The 23,298-nt window shown below is 48.4% G+C and overlaps 1 protein-coding gene across 1 annotated transcript; it reads right to left on the reverse strand.

The window, feature by feature from the left end:
- Positions 1-119: 119 nt before the first annotated feature.
- PHC1 (polyhomeotic homolog 1) lies at positions 120-23,006 on the reverse strand. Its single transcript, NM_001258381.1, is given in 15 exon segments — positions 120-1,098; positions 2,155-2,386; positions 2,853-3,003; positions 3,204-3,312; positions 4,201-4,315; positions 4,912-5,123; positions 5,382-5,529; positions 6,052-6,830; positions 8,228-8,723; positions 15,483-15,638; positions 16,223-16,372; positions 17,340-17,420; positions 18,213-18,323; positions 19,756-19,913; positions 22,899-23,006. Coding segments are annotated over 14 exon segments (3,009 nt in total). The 5' UTR covers positions 19,870-19,913; positions 22,899-23,006; the 3' UTR covers positions 120-943.
- Between the last annotated feature and the right edge of the window lie 292 nt (positions 23,007-23,298).

Raw genomic sequence — 23,298 nt, forward strand, 5'->3', positions numbered from 1 at the left:
ACAAAAACACATAAAAGATTTTAAAAAAAAAAAAGCTGGTCTAGTCATTTGTGTGAAAGATGGTAAATACCCTAGAATGATGGAGTAAGAGACACTGAGACCAATTTCCATCCTTTTACTGAGGAGGAAAAAAAATATTTAATATTTTTGTTGTATAAGGAATGGCTCCTAAGGCAGGTGTACTTCTGCTCCTGACCTCAGTGCCACGTGCCCCTGCTTTATAAAGCTATAGGACAGAGCAGAGTTGGGACGGGGAAAGGAAGGGAGGGTAGATAAACTGGACAGGAGCAGGGGGTGCAGAAAGAATGACAACAGCCACATGTGTGCCAAACACTTTTAGTCCCTGCAGCGAATCAGAATGCTGCCAACCCAGACTCTACACTGGCAGGCTGGTGGCCCTGCCACGGACGCAGGAGAAAATGTTCAATACTACAGGAGTGACGACACCATTCTGGGCCACAGCTACAGTCAGACAATCCAGGGGGCCGGGAGAGTACCAGATTTTGCTACTTGTGTCACACAAGCTAGAAAACCCTCCCTCCCCTGCTGCTGAGGCACGCCTACATTCCACCCACCTCCTCGCCTTAACCGCACTGTACATCGCTCCTCCTGGAGAGCTAAGACCCTGGCTAGACACTCCGCTCTGGGATAAGGCTGAGCAGTCCATGCTCTCTAGACCGCCTCTTTTATAAAGACTGGATTAGGGTAGGTGAGAATCATAAAGATTTAAAAAATAAAGTCGAACCCAGAGAAATGGCAAAGCTGCCTCCACATAGCACCAGCAACCAATTCTTGCACTTCTCTTCCCTGTCTCAGTAATCCCCTCTACAGAAGATGGAATTGGAACAGCTCTGTCTTCCCGTGAAGTCTCTGCTGGCCCCAGGTTATAACCTGGACAGTGGGGAGTGTCTGCCTTAGGCTGGTTTGTGCCAAGAGGGCCACCTTAGGTCTCCTTGAGGACATTTATCTTGGCGCAGATCTTGAGGGCAGGGCCTAGCTTGATGTTCATGGCACTCATAAGATGTTCCTCTTTAAGTAATAAAAGGGCCTGTCCATCAATCTCCTGGGAACGAAATTCCTCTGCAATCTCTTGACAGCCTAGAAGGAAATGATGGGAATATATATGAGAAACTACATGGTAGCACAAAGTAAATTCAGTAACACAGTGGCCTGAGATGGCAAGCTTTGGAAGCAAATGAAATCAGAGAGCAACAGACTATTTATAAAAACAAAGGGCCAAGCTAGAGCTTCCTGGTGGCTCAGCAGGTTAAGGACCAGTGTTGTCACTGCTGTGGCATCGGTTCAGTCCCTAGCCTGGGAACTTAAGGTGTTCAATCAGATAACTTCATTTACATAATCTGAGAAGGGAGGGAGCAAAATATGTTTTCTTTGACACTGGCAAGAAAATTAAAGAGCCTTCATGACATTTTTAAAGGCCCAAAATACAGAGAAAATAGCAAGAAGGATAAAACCAATCCGCTTTTCAAGAACAGCCTGTAAATAATCTCACCCGAAAGAACACAGGGCCGTTATTTCCTAATCCCCTTCTCCACCGAAAAAAGTCTTAGTTAGCTGTGGTGGGTATCGCAATTAACCACACATAAAAAAAAAAGCATGCTTTATTTAAAAGTCAGTGGTAAAGGGTTCCCATCGTGGCTCAGTGGTTAACAAACCCGACTAGTATCCATGAGGACGTGGGTTCAATCCCTGGCCTTGCTCAGTGGGTTAAGGATCCAGTGTTGCCATGAGCTGTGGTGTCAGTCACAGACGTGGCTCGGATCCTGAGTTGCTGTGGTTGTCGTTGGGCTGGCAGCTACAGCTCCAAATGCACCCGTAGCCTGGGAACCTCCATATGCCGCAGTGTGACCCTAAAAATACAAAAAGACCCAAAATTAGTAAATAAATAGATAAAAATCAGTGGTAAGAAATTAAAATCAAATGTGGCAAAACTGCTGACACAGCAGAGGACAGTCAACCAAGTAAAATTGGGAAACCAAGCTGTTGGGCAAGTGACTTAAACAAATACAAGAGCAGAGCCTTTGTTACTCCCTGCTTAAGCCTGTTACGAAGGCCCCTGGGGGAGGACCCAAAGAAAACTGCAGGGAAATGAAGCTCGGAGAGTGACCTGGGTTCTGTCGGACAGGCCCACGATACCTTGTAGAGAAGCAATAAACTCGTACACCTCCTCTACGCTCCAGCGGCTGGGATTGCTGGACAGGAACACAGGGTTGATGCCGTGTAATTCCGGTATGGGCGGGGCTGTATTGGGGTTCCCCAGGTCACGTTCTCCATGCCCTGCTCTCACAGACAAAGGCCCAGGAGATGTTGGAGAGAGTGCTTCATCGTAACTGGAGTTATCTGAGCCCCGGCTAGAGTCCTCCTGACCCTGCAGCATAAAAACGCAGAACAGTGAGGTCACGAGTGGCAGAGGTCTCCCGCTCCTCTCCCCAACCACCCTGGCTGGGGGTGATACTGAGCATGGAGGGAAAATGAACCTCAGCACGAGCTGAAACAACCTGCCCTTCACGTACAAAGGCCCCAAGTCACCGCTCTGCTCCCCAGTGCCTTTCCGGTATGATGTGTGGACTGTTCTCGCTTCTCCCCTTCTCCCAACAACCCGTCTAGTTCTCCCCACTCAAGCCACGTACGGGTTAGTGGGCACGTGAGCCAGTAATGGGCGGGGGGGAAGACAAGAGAGGCCGGGTCCTCTTGGAACTTGGAGCAATGCGACCAACAGGACACCGGAGAGCTGGTCGCATGCCCTTTTTACCTGGACAGAGCAACTGTCCTATGGGGGAAGAGCAGGAAAAAGGCCCATTTGTAAAGCAGCTGGCGCTGCACCCTCGGCTCACCCGGTGGCGCTTGCCCTGGATCTTGGCCCGGGTGATGTCAGAGGAGCTGCGGCGGGGTCCGCGCCGGCGAACGCGAGCATAGTTGGCTTCTTGGAACTCTTTCATTTTTTTCCTCTTCAGCCGGAACTGGTGGCTGCAGCTCACATTATACCTGTGGGTCAGGGCATGTAGAGGGCACAGGTGCGTCTACAAAAGACCGCCTTGCTACCCTGCGCTACATGTGACTTGTTAGTTTAAGGGCTGATGTGGGGAGGAGAATAAAAGCAAAGGAGACACGGTCAGCCTGGAGACGATCCTAGGGCAGGGGCGTGATGTCAGATGGGGGACGGCGAGGCGGGGTGCCTACAGTACCTCTTCGCGCAGGTCATAGAGCAGAATCTCTTGGAGCCACGAAACTGCTCTGCAGGGGCGTACTTGCCACAGTACTCACACCTCAGGAGGTTGGCCTTCTTATCCAGCTCTGAAAACCAGACATCATCAGGCACAGAGCCAGACTAATTACTCAAGTTTTGCCCCCAAAGCCTACACAACCTTGAGAATCCCTAGAAAAAAGTTCAAAATCCAAAACCATAAAGACCCAAGCCAAGACCCTCTAGAACATCTTCCTAACCTTAAGTCAGACCATGCCCATCTTAGATGACTAATTTTATCCTAATTCATGATCTCAGATTTCAGGCAAGACTGCATTTCTGAACAGGAGAGGAACTAATTACTAATGGCTGGAACGATATAAGCTCTCTCCCCCACAGAAGTTCCCAAAAGCAGGGGGAAAATGTAAACAAGACTCCTTACACAATCTAGAATAAGGAGAACTGGAAAGTAAGAAATAGCCTATTTTAGGTCATCTTCTAAAAAAATATGTCCTTACAGTAAATAATTCAACAGACTAATTTGTTAAAATTCCCCTAATCCTATGGAACAACTTTTGTGGGATTCTACATATTCCGTTATGTGACGTGGTTTCTGTGTGAGAATGGACTTCACATAATTCCCACTTTAAAGAGAGAATTTCTGGAGGTTCCCTTGTGGCTCAGCAGTAACGAATCCTTCTAGTATCCATGAGGATGTGGGTTCAATCCCTGGCCTTGCTCAGTGGGTTAAGGATCTGGCGTTGCTGCAAGCTGTGGTATGGGTCAAAGACATGGCTCAGATCTGAGCTGCTGTGGCTGTGGTGTAGGCCAGCAGCTGCAGCTCCAATTCTACCCTTAGCCTGAGAGCTTCCATATGCCACGGGTGCAGCCCTAAAAAGACCAAAACATAAAAAGAGATAATTCCTGTTTTACTTTCCGTCCTCAGACACATCTCCATCAGCCTCCTTTCCCAGATGGGTCTCTAAGGAAATACTTACCAGCAGATGGGCTGTCCCCACCCAAGGGGCCACCTGACTGATTCTCGTTCAGCCCTGTCGCAAGGCCAGTCGGCAGTGGCTTCTCAGACTCTTTCAGAAACTGAGAACAACCCACCTGTCCCAAAAAAAGTTAAGTTAGCCCGATTCCTCCTTTCTGCTTCCCTATAGCTTTCCCCAGCATTTCACCACCAGGACTTTGCCTGAATCTCTAAGTTAATGGCCAGCTCTGATTCAGAGAGAACCATTCCCAATAAGGCAATCAATCAAGTGTCTAAAATAAGCCACTGGAGAACAGGTTCCTACCCGGGCCCCATATTTTGTCCTTTTCCTTCCTAAGCTGCAGGGAACACACTAGGAGTCAGGACACCTGTGTTGCAAGTCCTGGTTCCGCAACTCCTCCACCACAACTGTCATAAAACAACCTAATTTGTCTAAACATGACAGCTTTAAGGTCATGTCCTTCCTTTTCATCTTCTCTTTCCAACATTTCCATTTTCTAGTCTCCCCCACATTCTTCGTTTTCTCTGCCCTTCCTTCTTTACAACTAACCATACAAACAAGAGAATTGAACCAGTCCGTTCCGTCGCAGCTGCTGGCCAATGCGCTACTAATTACATCCTTCCGAGCCTTTCGATTTTGTGGAGTTTGAAAAGACAACCATGAGACCAAGGCCCCCCTTGGAAGCCCCCCAGCTTCTGGCCCTGCCCTCACCGGGAAAGGTTCTGCTCCTTCCTGGATAACAAAGCCTTCAATGATGTGGGTGAGAATCTGGGGCTTCACGATGGCCTGCGGGGGTTTTGAGTCCCCCATCTGTCTGGACACCATGGCCAGTGTAGGGGGTGGTGCTGCCGGGGCCGGGGCCAAGGCTACCACATCACTGCTCGGGGCATTCGCATTCACGCTGGGCACTGGTTCAGCTTTCTCTGGAAAAGGAACACAGAGGAAACAGAGAGGGGCTGACCTAACGGCTCCATCTCTGAGCCAAGCCCACCTGACCTTCCATGGTAACAAATGCGTCCCTGGGATCATCATTCCCCTCGGGTGCCCTGGGTCGGCATCTGCTCGCTTGTCCACCGAGTGCAGTCCCACGTTCTGCTAAGTCAGATTTATCCCGGAGCTCACTCGGAACGTCCCTCTAACTGCCGTGTGCTCCAGCAGCACTGCCGGAGGCAGGCACTCACCCCCGAGGCCGCCCTTCTCCTCCAAGGCCTCCGGGCTCTCGACAGCGGGGGATGTCTTCGCGGGAAGCACTGAGCTCAACGTGGCGACGTCGTCTCTCTCCTCCTCAGACTCGGCCTTGCGTTTCAGAGCCAATGTCTGCGGTTTGCCCTGTAAGTGAAGATCAGGCAAGGAAACAAGATTCGAGTGTGAAGGATAAATAACGAAAAACAAGGGCTCCCACCCAGTCAGAGAAAACGTTCCTAGTTCCAGATTCCCCACTGTGTATACGTCCCGTGGCACAGTAAAATTTCTGATCATTCCCAAAAGGTGTAACTTCTACAGCAGGACAAAAGACAAGACAGCATTATTTAGTCCTGACCTAGACCCGGAGACCCTGGGTTCCTCATGGCCCAACCAAGAACTGCTGTTCTTCACAGATCGATTTTGGGGGCTAAGGGGTGTCATGATCTACCTTAGTACAGATCCAAAACACAGACTTTCAGTAGCAAATTTAGGAGTATGAATTCAGATATCATATACATTACTCTCTGCCTCTAACAAAAGCAGCAGATAAAGACCAGTCTTTTAATCTTCATTCTTCATTCCCCTCCTAGATTAAGCTCTATTTCCCCTCAGTCCCAGGTCCACTCAAGGGGGACAGTGCCCTCAAAACCTTCGGACATCACTCACCGGCAGGTGCACAGACTGCATGTAGAAGGCGGCAGGGACCTGGGCTACAACAGGTGAGGAGGTGGTAGCCCCACCCTTCACCACATGTGCTGTCCCCTGGACAGGAGCAAGGGTCATCCCAGAGGCCAGTGTGGGAGGGCACTCCTGAAGCGCCCCGGGCGCCTGGGATGAAGGTGGCGAGGAGGCCAGGTGGGCCTGGCCAGGCTGCACTGTGCCTGGCACCCCCCGGGAGGTAGGGACGGCAGCTGCCAGCTGTGCCAACCCCAGAGCCTGGGCCTGGGTGGCCCCCGGCTGTCGGGTGCCCACGACTTGCACGGGGATGTGGGGTGGGGGGGGCTGGGGGGCTGACATCTTGGCAGCCCCTAGCTGAGGAGGCTTGATGGGGGCCATGGGCGGTTTGGACTGGATGGGGATGGGTGGCTTGGGGGTTGGGTCGGGCGGGAGGGACAAGGGTGAGGACTGAAGCATGGGTTGGACAACCAGAGTCTGGGCTTGCTGCTGGGACTGGGAAGGTGGGACCTGCTGCGTAGGGGGGGCCTGCGGAGGTGGGGGGGCAGTGAGCGTTGTGGCCTGCTGTTGCTGCTGCTGCTGCTGCTGCTGCTGCTGCTGCTGGGCCAGCTGGAGGTGCGTGGCGGTGTGCAGCAGCTGCGACTGGCGGTGCTGGAACTGCTGCTGGTGGTGGATGGCTATCTGCTGCTGGATCACCACCTGCTTCTGCTGCAGGTGGATCTGCTGCTGCTGCTGGATCAGGGAATGGGGCTGGATCTGGGTGTAGGTGGCTACAGGAATGCACCGTGCCCAAGAGGGAACAGAGAGGAGGAAGAGGAGCAGGAAGTCATTATTATAATCATCAACGAGAAGGAAAAGCATCTTTCCCAGTTTCGGACTCATCAGTGAATGGAAAGCGACCCTGGAAGGAGCTGGGCGATCACCTGCTTCACATTCTTTCCTCGGGAGGCAGACCGTCTACTTCAAAGATGTCAGGGAGAGACGGCCCTTGTCAAGCATTTCACAGTCCTCAGGAACTCGGGCATTAGCTAACTTTTATTTGCTTTGCTTTACTTTAACCCTGTGACTTTGCAGACAATGGTGGGCCAATCCTCTCCATGAATAGACTCAGCTCAAGTGCTAAGACCACATTTGTCCATTTTTACATCCCTAGAACCCAGCCCAGGGCCTGACACTTGAGAAACACGTAACAGTCACGGAAAGAAGAAAGGTCTATAGAGGGAAAGATACCAACATCTTCCCACAAATGCCTCGGTCTCCAGGACTCATCACTTTTTAGGTCTCCACCTACGGGAAGTCCCAAGAGTCAGCAGCTGGGAGCTCAGACTTTACTCAGTTTCCTGCACTGTAAACCAGAGCTATGATCTCCCTGCTCCCGACTCCTCCAGGGTGTTCAGAAAATGTATACGATATGAAAGCACTTTCCTAAGAGACATGCTACAGGGTGTAAATACTAGGTAACAGTAACACAACTGATAATTAACTCTCACACTCTGTGAGAACATTATTCAAATGTAACAACAACTAAAGTACGAGACACGAGGAAGGCAAAAATACACACACTATCCAGCAAAGTCCACACATCTAACTCTATGCACAGCCTGAAAGCCAAGTACTAACTACTCTGGGTTATTATTATTCTTACTTATTCTTTTTTATCCTTATCATCAACACAGGTGATTGGCAGTTGACTATATCACACTGTGGCTCCATCCGCTGATCCGAAGTGCACGAAGACACTCGGTCTCTGCTCTACACTGGGCCAACTACCCAGCATTAAACAGAGTGATGGGATTCATCCCTTATGCTAAATTGTTAAGACTCCAGAGGGAGTCTGTTTCTCAAAGATGTATCCCTAGCGCCTCCTAGAACATAGCAGGCAACTTAAAAAGAACTGAGGGAATGAATGGGTTGAGTCAGTCCACTGAAGAACTCAGTATCTAAGAAAGGGCAGACCAGGCAACTTGTACACTGACTGCTGCCTGGTGGAAACAGACAAGATCCATCCCTGTTACCTGTCCTCCTGTCTCCCTGGACTAACTGGATCAAAGCTGATGTGGTTCTCTTTCCTCCCCCACTCCAGGAGGGAAAAAGGCAAAGACATGTACTCTGAAGATTGCAAACAAGTTCTGAGAGAAGAACGACAGAACGAGAGGTGACAGCTTACCTGAGCTAATCAGGGTCTGGCTGGGAGCAGGCGTGGCTGTCCGGGTCAGGTTCATGCCCACATTCTGCTGACCAGTCCCATCTGCTTCTGCCTTCTTGGCCGCTGCACTTTCTGCTTCTGTCTGGCTGCCCTGACTCACAGTCACTGTCTGGGCTGCAGGCAAGGGCTGCACCACTCCTGTGCCCTTCCTGGAACAGCTCCCGCCACCACCCATTCCTGAGGAAGGCAGCTGACCCAAGCCCCCAGCGGCCTGGCCACCTCCACCTGGACCCATGGACCCTGGGAGGCTATTCCCACTGCCTCCACCAGCTTGACTAAGGTTGAGGGACTGGCCTGAGGCCCCAGAGGAAGCCTGAGCCACAGCGAGGGCCTGACTGGAGGCCTGGGAGAGGCTAGAGACAGGAGAGGCTCCAGGAGGGACAGCCTTCTGAGCAGAGCCTTGCATTTGGGGTCCTTGGGCTGAGGCCTGTTGGTTCCTGACTGCCAAGTTCTGCACCTGCAAGATAAGAAGAGGAAGACAGACTGAGAAAGGGGGAACAGGGGACACTAGGTCAAAGACATCTGTGACTGACTCAGAAGCAGTGACGACAGCTGGATATTCTATATCCTACCTCAAGCCACACACTCACCTTCATGACCACAAACAGTGAAGGCCTTCCCAGAGAGGGACACTGGGGTCATATTTGATTTTTCAGTCTCTTTCATTGACTATCAAATCTATCATAAGTTTGGTCATTTTAAGTATGTTACTTGTATCATTAGAAAATAAAAAGCCACCTAATTATATTCAAAAGCAGGGTATAAAACTGAACATACAATGCAACTATGTAAAAGCATGCAGAGAAAAGCATTAACAAAAGGAAGTAGAGCAACATTAAAAAAAAAAAAAATTGGTCATGTTATTCCTTCAAAATGTCTCCGATTTTCCCTTTCCTCTCCATTTCTTCATTCAACATCTGCCAAATACCTACATGTCCCAGGTATCACCCTGGATACGGGAAATGCAGAGATGAAAGACACAAGCCCTGGCTCTTAATGAATACTTTCTACTCCAGAAAATGCAGAAGACAAGAACACCAACAACCAAATCACACCACGCAGAAATGCACACAGTGCCGTGGGGGCACACAGGAGGAAGATGAACTCAGACCAGGAAGAGTAGGGAAGACGGCCCAGTGCAGGTGACGTCTGAGCCAAGAACCAACAGGTCATCATGAAGGCAGGGCTTCGAAGACTTAGATACCAACGCAGCAAGACCTTCCAGCCAAGAAAGAGCACGGCCTTTTCGGAAATTATAAATATTTCATCACGCCTGGGGTGATTTAGAGGGACTGGTAAGAAATGAAGCCAGGAAGGTAGGCTGAAGCTACGGAGGCAGAAAGAGGCCAGCTCTTCAAGGGCCTGGTGTGATAAACTAAGGAAGAGTCTGAACTTCAGTCGGAAACCAACTTTCTCCAACCTCTTGGTGGTTACATTCCTAGCACCTAGCCCAGTGCCTGACACGCAGTGAAGGCTCCAAAATAGGGATGGAGAGAAGGAACGTGAACACTTAACAGATTACAAGAAGCCACTGAAGGGCCCTCATTAAGATCAGCATGATCAAATCCTCAACACTGCTGACCCAAGTGTAAATCAGTACGACCACTCTGGAAAACTGTTGGGCATCATATCCTAAAGCTGAACGTTCACACCCACTCTAACCCGGGAATCCCACAAGAGAAACGCCCTCTGTCTGCCATGGGAGGTATGTGTAAGAAGAGTCACGGCAGCACTATTCACAGTTAACAAAAGCTGGAAACAACCCAAAGGCCACTATCATAAGAGAAGATGAGTGAACTGTAGTATATTCACACAACAGAATATTAAACAGAAATCAAATTGATCGAGTACAGTGACATGCAACAATACAGATGGATTTTGACAATCAGCTATTAAGAAAGCACTCTCAAGAGCTCCCCTCGTGACTTAGCAGAAACGAATCTGACCAGTATTCATAAGGATGCATGGTTTGATCCCTGGCTTTGCTCCTTGGGTTAAGGATCCGGCATTGCCGTGAACTGTGGTGCAGGCTGCAGATGCAGCTCGTATCTGGCGTGGCTGTGGCTGTGGCGTAGGCCAGCATCTACAGCTCCGACTGGACCTCTAGCCTGGGAACCTCCATATGCAGAGGGTGTGGCCCTAAAAAGACAAAAAAGAGAAAGAGAGAAAGTGAGGAAGAAAGAAAGCACTCTCAAAAAGATTACATACTATACAAGTACTCTATAAATTTAAATATAAATTTTCTATATATATACCTGCATGTATGTGTGTATGTGTGTATAAATGATATGTTATTTAGAATTTGCTTCTAAATAACCCACAAGTAAAGGGATGGGGCCTGAGGATTGGTCACATGTTGATAAATGTTGAAGCTGAATGGTTAAGGACATAGAGATTCATAATTTTTTTTTGTATTTTTGTATATAATTTAAATTTTCCATAACAAAATGTACATTTTATGAGTTCCTGCTTTGGTGCAACAGGATTGGCAGTGTCTCTGAAGCACCAGGAGGCAGGTGCGATCCCCGGCCCAGCACAGTGGGTTGAAGGATCAGCATTGCCACAGCTATAATATAGGTCACAACTGTGACTAAGATCTGATCTCTGACCCAGGAACTCCATATGCCACGGGGTGGCCGAAAAAAAAAAAAAAATGCAGAAAAATATATTTCTACATTTTAGAAATATCCATAAAGGCAATAAATAAAACTATGTAAAAAGGGACACAGGGAAGGTTGGATCTAGGAATCAGAATGATTCCTACCACGGGTAGGGGCCAGCAGTGGAAAGAACTGGGAGTGGCTTATGACATGACTAAAACTTAACTCAGTAAATAAACTTAAAAAGTGATGAGGATGCAGGTTCAATCCCTGGCCTGGCTCAGCGGGTTAAGAATCTGGTGTTGCCATGAGCTGTGGTGTAGGTCGCAGACGTAGCTTGGATCTGGGGTTGCTGTGGCTGTGGCGTAGCTACAGCTCCGATTCGACTCCTAGCCTGGGAACCTCCATATGCCACAAGTATGACCCTAAAAAGCCCAAAATAAATAAACAAATTTAAAAAGTGGACCATGAATGGACCATTGCATTGATGAAAGGATGTCATGAGCCAAGGACTATGATGTATCAAATTCTATATGGCAGAGGTACAATTAAAAATAATGTTAGTGGCGTTCCCGTCGTGGCACAGTGGAAACAAATCTGACTAGGAACAATGTGGTTGTGGGTTCCATCCCTGGCCTCGCTCAGCGGGTTAAAAACCTGGTGTTGCTGTGAGCTGTGGTGTAGGCTGCAGACGCGGCTCGGATCTGGTGTTGCCGTGGCCGTGGTGTAGGCCGGCAGCAACAGCTCTGATTGGACCCCTAGCCTGGGAACCTCCAGATGGCTCGGGTGCAGCCCTCAAAAGACAAAAAATAAATAAATAAATAAATAATAAAAATAATGTTAGTAACAACATATACCATCCTATTAAAAAACCTATTCTGACAGGAATCTAGAAGACAATTAGAAGTAGATAAGGCTGAAGTCAAGAGACCAGTTAGGAAACCAGTGAAAAACAAAAAGGACTCGAATAGAGACAACAGTAATAAAGAAGAAAAGGTAACAGCTTTTGAGAGAGATTTACAAGAAACATCATGACTGGATGCTGGGGCACTTCAGCATTATCTGGCAATTATATAGTTTTTTTCCTACTTGGCTTCCTTTCCGTGATGGCTATTTATAACGTCCCTTCTCTCCCTGTACCTCAGAACCGCTTCCTCTTTCCCCTTTCACTGTTCACCCCCCACCCCTGCAGGGACCAATAAAACCATTACATGCAGACGGACGATACTTCAGCACTCCCACCCCCAAACCTGGCCCTGCACCTGCGTCAGCACCCCTCGCTCCCGTCTCCCACCTCTCACCAACAGGCAGGATCCGCATCTCTGCTGAGGACCCCCCACCCCCAAGAAGATGTCGTTCTCCGTTCTTTGCTGTCTCTTCAAGCTGTCCTCTACTGGCTCCCTCCCACCACCATGCCTGAACCCCATTCCCAACGCCAGCTTCACCCTCCTCTCCTGTTACCACTAAACTCTTTTTTTTTTTTTTTTTTTTTTTTTTCCTTTTTAGGGCCAAACCTGTGGCAAATAGAAGTTCCCAGGCTAGGGGTCAAATCAGACAGCTGCCAGCCTACGCCACGGCGTCAACATGCAGGATCCGAACCTCATCTGCCACCTACAGCGCAGCTCTCAGCAACGCCAGATCTCCGACCCGGTGAGCAAGGCCAGGGATCGAACCCATATCCTCATGGATACTAGTCGGGTTCGGTTCTGCTGAGCCACAACGGGCACTCCGGCTAAGCTCTCAGAAAGTGTTCACAATCGCTGCATCGCTGCACCCTAACCTTCGGGGCTCCAGCTAAAAGGCTTTTCTCAATCCACACCATCTCCCAGACAGGACTTCCGTCATCATCTCTATGCCGTCTACTCCTGATGGATCTTCTCCCGCTCAGACCTCTCCACCGGGCTGAGCACCATGTTTATCAAACTGCGGACCCAACACCTCTCGTGGGAGGCTCACTTCCAGGTCAGCACATCCAAAAGTGAACTTCACCCCAAGGTCACTGCCCCCAAATCCTCCACCGCATCAACAGCACTACCAGTCCCCTCAGTGCTGTCAGATTCCACTTCCTTTCATGCGCCCAACCAATGAGACAGACTGCCCCTTTCAATAATCAAAGTTTTTCTCCAGTCTCTTCGTTTCTTTCCATTGCTACCACCTAATGCAAACACCATCTTTCCCCTAAACTGTTACAACACTGTTCTCCCCATACTCATACTCACACCATTTCCACTTACTTTCCATAGAGGATCCAACATAGTCCTTAAAATTAAAAAAAAAAAAAAAAAAAAAAAAAAAAATTTAACTCTCAAGTCTCTCCATGACACTTCCCTGCCTTCCAGTGCTCTTCACAGACAGCCCCCAATCCTAAACAATCCCCAAGGCCCTGCAAGGTGAGTTTCTCCCACCTCTCCAGCACCCTCTCCATCTCCCTTTGCCAGGCTGCAGGAACCCAGGTCTTCTTTCAAGGCCCCTTCCCTCCACCCCCACCCCCACCCCCAGGTCTGTGGACATGAGGGTACCCTGCCTTCCCCACTCTCCTCCCCTGCCTTCCCCTGACTAACTCCTACAGGCTCCCATTTAACTGCCACCTCCTCAGGGAGGCCTTCTTGACTTGCACCCCATCCCAAGGCTGAGTTAGGTCTCTTTCTATGTTTTCAGAGCATCCTGTGCTTTCTAATGAAGCAATTATTAAACCATTCGGGTGATTATTCGTTCCATGTCTGGTGCTTCAGTGATGTGTCATCTCCATCAGCCTAGTGACCATGACTTTCTTGGACACTCAAGGCCAAGGAAGGGCTGATACATCACGCGAGCTGAACTCCTGAAACACTCATTATATCCAGACACTGTTCAAACGCTCATAAATACCAACTCATTCGGTGCTCACAACATACCCTGAGGGAGGTATTTTGTAACAGCTATTTAATAGATGAAAAAATTGGGGCAGAGGGATGTGAGGCCATTTGCAAGGATCACAGTAAGCCATGGAGTTGGCATCTAACCCAGACATGAGGTTCACACTTTCAACCGCTACTCTGTCCCTCTGCACATCGACACACAAATATCTGTTAAGTCGATAGATAAATGAAAGAACTGGCTGTGGAAGCAAGCTCCACCTCACCCTCTGATCCCATTGCTATTATCACGGTCTAAAACAAAGCCCTTACCTAGTAACCCAACAATCCCCACAGTTTCTAAGCAGGTTCCCTCATTTCTCTTTCTTCTCCAGGCCCATGTTCCTAAATGATTCTCAAGTAGTTTCCTGACCCTATTAATCTGCTGTTCAAGCCAGGAGTGCCCCTCCTACCTGCAAAGGTACATAGCTTTCAGACTCCTCCCTAACAACAACTGTTTCTCCCACAGGCCTGCTGTCTCCACTTTATCCACTCATCCCTCACTCACAGTCATGAATGTGAGGCAGGCCTCACGTTCTCTCACACACTGTTCTCTCTCCAGTGTTCTTCTCACTCCAAAACAAATCCTAGCCATCCTTTAAGAATATGCTTGAGGAGTTCCCGTCGTGGCGCAGTGGTTAACGAATCCGACTAGGAACCATGAGGTTGCGGGTTCGGTCCCTGCCCTTGCTCAGTGGGTTACCGATCCGGCGTTGCCGTGAGCTGTGGTGTAGGTTGCAGACGCGGCTCGGATCCCGAGTTGCTGTGGCTCTGGCGTAGGCCGGTGGCTACACTCCGATTCAACCCATAGCCTGGGAACCTCCATATGCCGTGGTAGCGGCCCAAGAAATAGCAACAACAACAACAACAAAAGACAAAAAAAGACAAAAAAAAAAAAAAAAAAAAAAAGAATATGCTTGAGTTCCCAAAAGTCAGTGAAAATAAATGCAGCCAACTCTTCCCTAAACTCAGGTGTCACTCAAGGTCAGTTTTTCATTTTGCACTTCTTTCTACTCTAAGCTCTTTGAAGACATGACTCCTATTTCTATTCCCCAGTCTCTAGTTTATATCTGAGCACATCAACAGAAAGAGCTCCATACGTGCTTGCTGGCTGACAAAACTAAAAGAAAGCATTAAGTACTAGAAGATCCCAGTTTGTATCCCATCCATAGGAACCCAAAACGTTCAGGCTCAATATACAGATGCAGAGTGGAGATCCGGCACGGGAAGCACTGACGAGAAGAGTCTACTGGAAAGGCGGTGAGCAGAGGTGACTGTTGAAGGCTGGAGCCACCGTAACCCAAAGAGAAGGACGCAAGCGTTCTGCCAGCAACTCAGCCAGGCCGGCTTCACATCTGTCCAACTGCAATGCCCTCAGCCACCCCTCATCTTCCGGAGAGATGGAAGGAGAGAGAATTAAGGCTTCCTGGATAAAGCTGAGCCATGGAGGGCTAAAAGAAGGGGAAGGAAATCCATTGTGTACGAAGGATAAGGCTACCCAGATCCCCAGAGCTGTTTCCCATCACGTCTGCTTCTCTTCCTAACTCAGACAACGAAAAAGGGGAAAGGTGTTCAAGGTCTACAGAAATTGAGGAGGAAAAAAAAAATAAGAATTCTGAAAAGCGGTAAAGCAGCAATGGCGTGGAAGGGTGGGCCCTGGTCCAAGGCCTTTCCCTTCGCCCTCCCCAGTGCCCATCCGCAGGTCAAGTGGTTGCCACTGACCTGATCGGCATCTGTGTGAACTCCAGGAGACTGAGCAGATGGCGCCTCCTGCTGGACTGCGGCCACCGCCCCGTTAGGCATCAGGATGAGTTGGGAGGCTAGAGGCACATTCCGGCCCAGGGTCCGGTTTACCTGCAACAGGTTTCCCAGCTGTGGCTGGCAAGGAGAGGAGAGGAGGAAGAGGAAGAGCAGAGGAAAGAGAACAAGAGGAGAAGAAGGAAGACAGAAGAAACGGAAGGGAAGGACCACAAGACAAAATAAACAGAAGATACGAAACAGCTAAGCCCTGCCCCTCTCCACACCAACCCAGGAGACCCTCATTCTCCACGTGCGATGAATCATCCAGAAGAAAACCTAGAATGTGTGTAAAACTATACATTGATAACAAAGAGTCAAACATCGAAGAAGTTGAGACAATGAGGACTTTGGAGCAAGTGTCTATCTACAGTAAGTAGACAGGCTAAGAGATAAAACTTGGAATTTGTGTACTTGAGCCACAGGTTTAAAGATCAGACTATATCTGACGCAAATTTATTCAAATATTAAGGTGACCATCTTCTAACTTAGGATCTCAATAATATGCAGGCTACCTGTGAATAGTAAGCATCACTTCAGCATAGGAAGCAGATCAGCTTGTCTTAATACATCTGGGTAACCATGAGTTAATAAAGTACCTTTCACTCAAAGAGTCCCAGAACAATTATGCCCCTGGGACAATGGTGGCTGAGGCTGTGGCTTACCCGTAGATACATCTGGGCCTGAGACTGGTTGAGGGGTGGGGAGGTGGTGTTCCCCAGGAGCACAGACTGGGTCAAAGTGGTGGCACTGGGAGAGCTCACGCTCTGCGATCGGCTGATGAGCTGGGCAGCGGATGTCGTGGCCAGATTGATCTGTGGGGTACAGAAAGGAACCTGGACTAAGGATTCTGGAGAGGTATAAAGAAATATAAATGACTGACAAATTCAGAGTGACGCAGCCCCAAACAGAATATCTCATTTTCAGAGTCAGGAGGAAAAATACCTTCCTCTCCAGAACTGTCGCCCTGGCTACTGCAGGGTATCACCACAGTACAGAAACCTGTCCCTAACAGTAGAGAAGGCAAAGGAACAAGGGTCAAGATTCTACTTCTATCCTGCTGTATAGCACAGGGAACTATATCCAGTCACTTGGGATGGAACATGATGGAGAATAATGTGAGAAAAAGGATATATATATGTATGACTTGGTCACTTTGCTGTACAGCAGAAATTGACAGAACAGTGTAAATCAACTATAACAGAAAAAATTAAAATTATTTTTTAAAAACTGGGGGGGTGCGCTTTTTAGGGCCACACCCATGGTATATGGAGGTTTCCAGGCTAGGAGTCCAATCAGAGCTATAGCTGCCGGTCTACACCACAGCCACAACAACGCCAGATCCAAGCCACGTCTGCAACCTACAGCACAGCTCACGGCAACACCAGATCCTTAACCCACTGAGCAAGACCAGGGATCAAAACTGCATCCTCATGGATGCTAGTCAGATTAGTTTCCCCTGAGCCATGATGGAAACTCCAAAAATCATAAAATTAAAAAAAAAAAAAAAAAAAGATTCTACTTCGTATTCAAGGGTTCAGAGATTAGTCCTTTATAATCTCCTCTCTCCACCCCACCCCCCAACCAGGATTTTCTTCCTCCTTAAGACTCCAATATAGATCCAAGCTGGTGACTTTCCCTTTTACCAATATTCTCTACATCGGATTAGTAAATACCATTGACGGCTCAATCACCATTCTCAGATCAGCTGCACAAAGCAGTTTCACTCAGAGACAAAGACCCGAGGAGGAAAGCCTCTCAGAGGGGAGGAGTGGTACTCACGGAGGCCTGGGTGGTGGTGCTCTGCTGCTGTGCAGTGCTGGTGTTTGGGGAGCTGGCCTGTCGGCTGGCAGCAATTGTAGCCTGTTAGACAGCAAAGAAGACAAGAAAGAGCAGAGACAACGAAGGAAAAGGTTCTCAATCTTCCAGTAACAAATCACAGGCACAAAACATAACAGGGATTTCAGGTGAGAACAGAGAAATTCTCCTATGGAGCAAGAAGAAGTCTGTTCACTAGCCCAAGTGCCCTCATGTTACCACATCTGCTAACCCCAACAACTCCCACGTAACTCCCATGTAACTCGCCCAGGCAAACAGGCAACCTGCTCTCCTCCTCCCACTTTGTTTTAGGTGGAAGAACCTTTGGTCAGGTCACATCATGACTCACTGATAAGTTCAGCCCAGAGCTGTCCAACAAAATATAACATGAGCCACATATATAATTTCCTAGGATGAACTTTTCTTTTACAAAGTAAAAAGAAACAAGAAGTAAACTTTCATAATTTATTTTATTTAAGCTGATATATCTCATTTTAACATGTAACCAATACAGACAATCTACCAAGACTTTCCTTTCATACTAAGTCTCTGAAATCCAAAATCTTTTTGCATATCTCATATTTTAAGTGCCCGATAGCTACAGGTGGCTCATGCTTATCACACCAGACAATGCAGGTCCAGCACAAAGATATTCCACCTCTAGAAAGTAGTTCTCCTGGTTCTTACTGCAAGCCCGGATGCTACAGTCCATTCATCCTCCAACAAGAGGCAGAGGAAACTGTTTGCAGCCTGGCTCAGTGGAGGATGCATCGTGCCCTGACCCATCTGTGGTGCCTGTCCCCTCCCTCCTGGGCCAGCTGGCTGCTGACCTCTCACCTGCTGGACGGCAGCCAGGCTATGCAGCTGGGCATTGCTGAGCTGCTGCTGGAGCATAAACTGGTGGAAATACTGAGCCGCATTGGGCTGACGCTGCAGTGCTTGCAGAGCCTAGGAAGAAAAAGAGGGGCTCAATCCACTGAGAATGAATCAGCCCTAACTCTTATTCTATGGAAATCACTGTGATCCTGTGCAAGGGACATATGGGAAGGAGAGAAACAAATGGGAATATGAGAATGGGATGGAAATGTGGCTACATCATCGATATCTGATTTGTCCATTTTTATATTAGAACCAGTAAGTTCACACAGTTCTCAAAAAGTGGAGAAGCAATTAATTCTGCTATGCTCAATTCTTGAAAAGTAAAGCAGTATAACTCACATACGAACTCATTTCCCAAAATGGAATCTGGAAATATACAATAAAACAAAGAATTGGGACTAGGCTGGTTCAAAAATATTGGGATGTTGATTAATGTAAAGAGAAGAAAATAAAAGACCATATTCTAGGGATATAATAAAGGTTACAGAGGGAGTTCCCATCGTGGCGCAATGGTTAACGAATCCAACTAGGAACCATGAGATTGCAGGTTCGATCCCTGGCCTTGCTAGGTAGATTAAGGATCCGGCATTGCCGTGAGCTGTGATGTAGGTTGCAGACACGGCTCGGATCCTGCATTGCTGTGGCTCTGGCTTAGACCCGCAGCTACAGCTCCGATTAGACCGCTAGCCTGGGAACCTCCATATGCTGCAGGAGCAGCCCTAGAAAAGGAAAAAAGCCAAAAAAAATAAATAAATAAAGGTTACAGAACCCTAAAGGGTTGAAAACGATGAAAAAAAGAGTACGTATTGACTTACGAAAGATTGTATCAGGGAAAATTTTCAAGTAACTGACATTTTCAAACATTTACAATATAATGTAATGGGTGTTTATAAAGATGATACTGGTAATTCAGTTTTAGTGTTTATTTTAGGATATAACCATGCTTTTTTCAAAATAATTAGAACTATTTTTAGGATGTGCATAGTTATTCTAGCAGCCAAAATACTTCAAGTACAATTCTTAACTTCCACCACTCAGGGTGATTCTTAAGAAAAACCAAAAATTAAAAATCTTACAATCTTGCCATGAGCTGTGGTGTAGGTTGCACACACGGCTCGGATCCCACGTTGCTATGGCTCTGGCCCAGGCTGGCAGCAACAGCTCCAATTCGACCCCTAGCCTGGGAACCTCCACATGCCACGGGTGCGGCCCTAAAAGGACAAAAGACAAAAAAAAAAAAAATCTTATAGTCCATGAAGAGAAATGGTTAGTTAGAATCTAGCCACATGAACTGAATGACATAAAAAAAAAACCTTAGTTTAAAAGGCTGAAACTCATTCTGCCTGCTTGCGCCAACTGTTGTAAACGCTTAAGATTCTCAGTGGTGGAAGAGATCTTCTTTGTCACCTAGTCCATCTCCCCCAGTTAAGGAACTAAGGACCATCATCTCCCTGCATCCTTGCCCACCCCAGGCAGATCAGCCCCCAGGACTAAGCCTCACCTGCACTGCCTGCCGTTCATACAGTGACATCTGAGCTATCTGGGGCCGAGAGCTGCCCCCAGAGCTGGAACTCCCATTGGTGGAGCTGGAGTTCTGCTCGCTCTCAGTCTCCATGATAGAGGTCCAGGGTCCCCAAGGCTGGAACTCTGACTCAAGACCTGGATGGAAGCAACAAAGGATTAAAATTTACACCTGATCTCAAATTACTATTTCATGTTATTATTCAGGTTATATAAGAATCTTCCTCTTCTTCCATAAGCCATGCTTTCTTGGGCTGAGTAACTACCAAATCTCCAGTACGCTCTTGTAACCACGTCTTCCCCACACCACCTTTTGAAGCTATGCAGTGTCTCAAAAGAAACAACCTTTACATATTTCCATGTGGCTGTCATTAAATATAAAATGGCCGTATAAAATGGTTCTTCAAAATAGTAAGGCCACCTTACATCCCCCAAACACTTCGTACTAGTTTAAAAACTTCCCATTTAAAACCTCCTGTTATCTCTTCCCTATCTGCATCAGCAACATCATTACCAGCATCGTCTTAACAATGGTCCCCATTTACTGAGAGGCCACTAGGTGCCTCCTCTGCTGAGCTAGGCTCTTCACCTCCATCATCCCTCAGGGTGCTTTAAGGTAAATAGGATTCTCTCCACTTTACAACTGTGGAAACAGGGCTTCAACGAGGTTAAAAAAAAAAAAAAAAAAAGTTGTCCTAGTTAAGTAACAAGTCTTTACACTAGGACATTCTTCTGCAAACCAAAAAAATCTGTGATTGAGGCAGTGTTATTCACTTTTGAGTTCCACTGTCTTCATTTTACACTGGGAGGACCTTAAGACATAGATATGTTAAAAGCACCATGGAAAGTCATTAACCCAGGAGGTAGAAGAGCTAGCCTACAGCACTTATAGCCCGAAGGGGCTGCCTAGTTCCCACTTAGAAGCTACTAGTAACACCTCAGGCTGTGTCACCTTCCTTTCTTATACCTCAGTTTCCCTGTGTGCAAAGAAATCTTCCCAAATAAATGTAACATGTCACTTTAATAAATGACCTCCGGGTATTAAACATATTAAAGACAGCAATGAAAATCTTCAAGAAAGTAAGATTCAACTTTTTAGTCCACTAAAGTAGTCAGAATTTACCCTCTGGGGTCTCCACTAAAATGTGGAAAAAGACACGAAAACACTGTTAAGAACCAAGCAAAGAAACAGGACATGAGGAGTAAGACTATGCCTTCAAAGCAGCACTAAATGACCATAAGGTTTTTTGTTCATTCTTAATTTTTTTCCACTTTTGTTAAACCTAGACACTCTTCTTTACTTCTGAGGCATGGAGTCACTGTAAATATCAGGGGAGCAAAGCCCAATTTGGTTTTGGGATGTAAACATCAAACCAGAATTTCTCCTAAGAGCTGTTGACAGTTTTATTAGGGTGGATCTATTTTAATGATTGCGTCCAAAATAAACAAACAAAATAAAATCAAACCTACTGGCCTTGGAAATAGAGTTGGGGAGACTCCTTGATTCTATTCCCAGAATCATCTGATAACATCATTATCCCCCAAGAACTCTACCCATCTCTTCAGTTGCAAAGGAATAGCAAACTTGGATATATAACCCAAGAAATATATAGGAGAAATCATACTGGCTTCAATTCTAGTGTCTCTACTCCCCACATCTTTTCTCTTTTATTTTTTGGCCACACTCGCGGCATGCATAAGTTCCAGGGCCAGGGATCAAACCTGCGCCACAGCAGTAACCAGAGCCACAGCAGTGACACCACCAGATCCTTAACCCTCTGAGCCACCAGGGAACTCCTCCCCACATCTTTTACCAAAATATCAAAGCACTCAACAGATACAGACCCATGAATCCTCATTATCAGCATGTGAAGAAAAAAAGTGGGTAAGGATTAGAGGCAGCACGGCATAGTTGTATCAATAACTGGACTTAGTTCACTGGACTCGGGTCATGAGACCCCTCCACTAGCTAGAGGGGGGCATTAATTCCCACATTCAGAGGGGAAAATGCTAATAAACTGCATGATCCTTCCTCTCCCCCCAAAACAGAAGTCTTTGTAACAGTTTGTTTCAGACTGTGAAATAGAAAAAAAGGTGGAAGGGGATCAACGTCAAGTCTTTAACAAAATCAGGGGAAACTGTCATCAAAACCAGGATTCCTGGATCCCAGGCACATCCATCTATTCATTAGTGATCACTGTTGAGACTGCAAAATTAAATACAGAAAATGAAGATAACAAAAAGTGTGGGAGGCACAGCGAATTTAAATTTTCAGAATTAAACTTGGAAGACAAAGAGCGCTGAGCCATAGAGGTCCCAGAATAACTAAACCCTGACCATCCTAAAAGGCAGTATTTGGGTGGGTGTGGTTGGGTTGCGGAGGAGCACAGATCTTTAGAAGAGAGCTCCAAGAGGTTACTGAAGTGGACGAGGTACAGGGCCCACTGAGCCGAGTTGGAGGAAATCAATTTCCCTAAGCATGAAACTGTCTTGTAGGAAGGATGGGGCATGGGAAGGGGGGCGGGAGAAGAGGGTTGGTTCGGGGGAGACTGTGCCAAAGAAAGGGAAGTAATCTGAAGAACAGGGATAGCAGACGCCCTGGGGTCCCTGCTGTATCTAGAACCTTGATGAGAATGAGGTTCCCAAGAGGCATCCAACACACCGCGGGAAGGGGGCCGACCGAGCGGGGCCAGGAGTGAACTGACCCAAGTGAGCAGAGCAATGTGCTTACTGAGAGCGGGGAGCCAGGCAGGAGGGGGACAGACAGAAGTCAAGGAACTGGAGGCTGAGGAACCCAGCGGACCCTAAAGCGCAGGGAGGTAACTAGACAGCATGCTTGGATGGGAGAACCAAAGTCAGAGAAGGGAAAATGAATGAGAACGAGCAGTCAGAAGCGAGGAGGGTGACGGACGGACAGACAGCAGGGAGCCGAGCGAAATGAATAGCGAGAGGACTCGGACAGGCGGAGCGAAGGACCGCAGAGCGAGCGCTGGAGGTAGGCAGGGAAAGAAACTGGGGGAGGTACCTGGGGCGTTCCACAAGCCCGAGGTGGCTGAAGAAACATCCCCGCGCAGCCAAGCCCCCAGAGGTCCTGCCCCTGCCCGCCCACGGCCGCCCGCTTACCTCCGCGCCGGGCTCTGCACCCGGGCGCTCCCGGGGGGCGTCCACCTCACGTGCCGGGGTCCCCGGGCGCCGGGCTGGGCAGGGGGCTCGCTCGGCCTCGGCGGCGGGCTCCCCTCGCCTCCTCCCCTTCCTGGAGGGGCGGGGGCGCCGAGGGCGGGGTGGGAGGTGCCCGGCGCGGCCGCGGCTCCCCGCCCCTCCCGCCGCTCCGGGTGCGGGCCGGCCGCGGCTCCGCCAGGCCTCCGGGGCTCGCTCGGGGCCTGTCACTTCCTGCCGGGCCGAGAGGGTGGGGGCTGCAGGCCGGGGGCTGCGGGGCCGGGCTGGAGGAGGGGGCTGGCGGGGAGGTGCTTCCGGGGCAGCCGGACCCCTCCCCCGTCCCTCCCCCTCCCCTCGGCGCCCTCCC

This window comes from Sus scrofa, chromosome 5 (assembly GCF_054392235.1).
Source record: "Sus scrofa isolate SSC_HxYL_T2T_F1_AM1 chromosome 5, Sscrofa_HxYL_maternal_Yorkshire_Landrace_v2.0, whole genome shotgun sequence".
NCBI classification, from domain to species: domain Eukaryota; kingdom Metazoa; phylum Chordata; class Mammalia; order Artiodactyla; family Suidae; genus Sus; species Sus scrofa.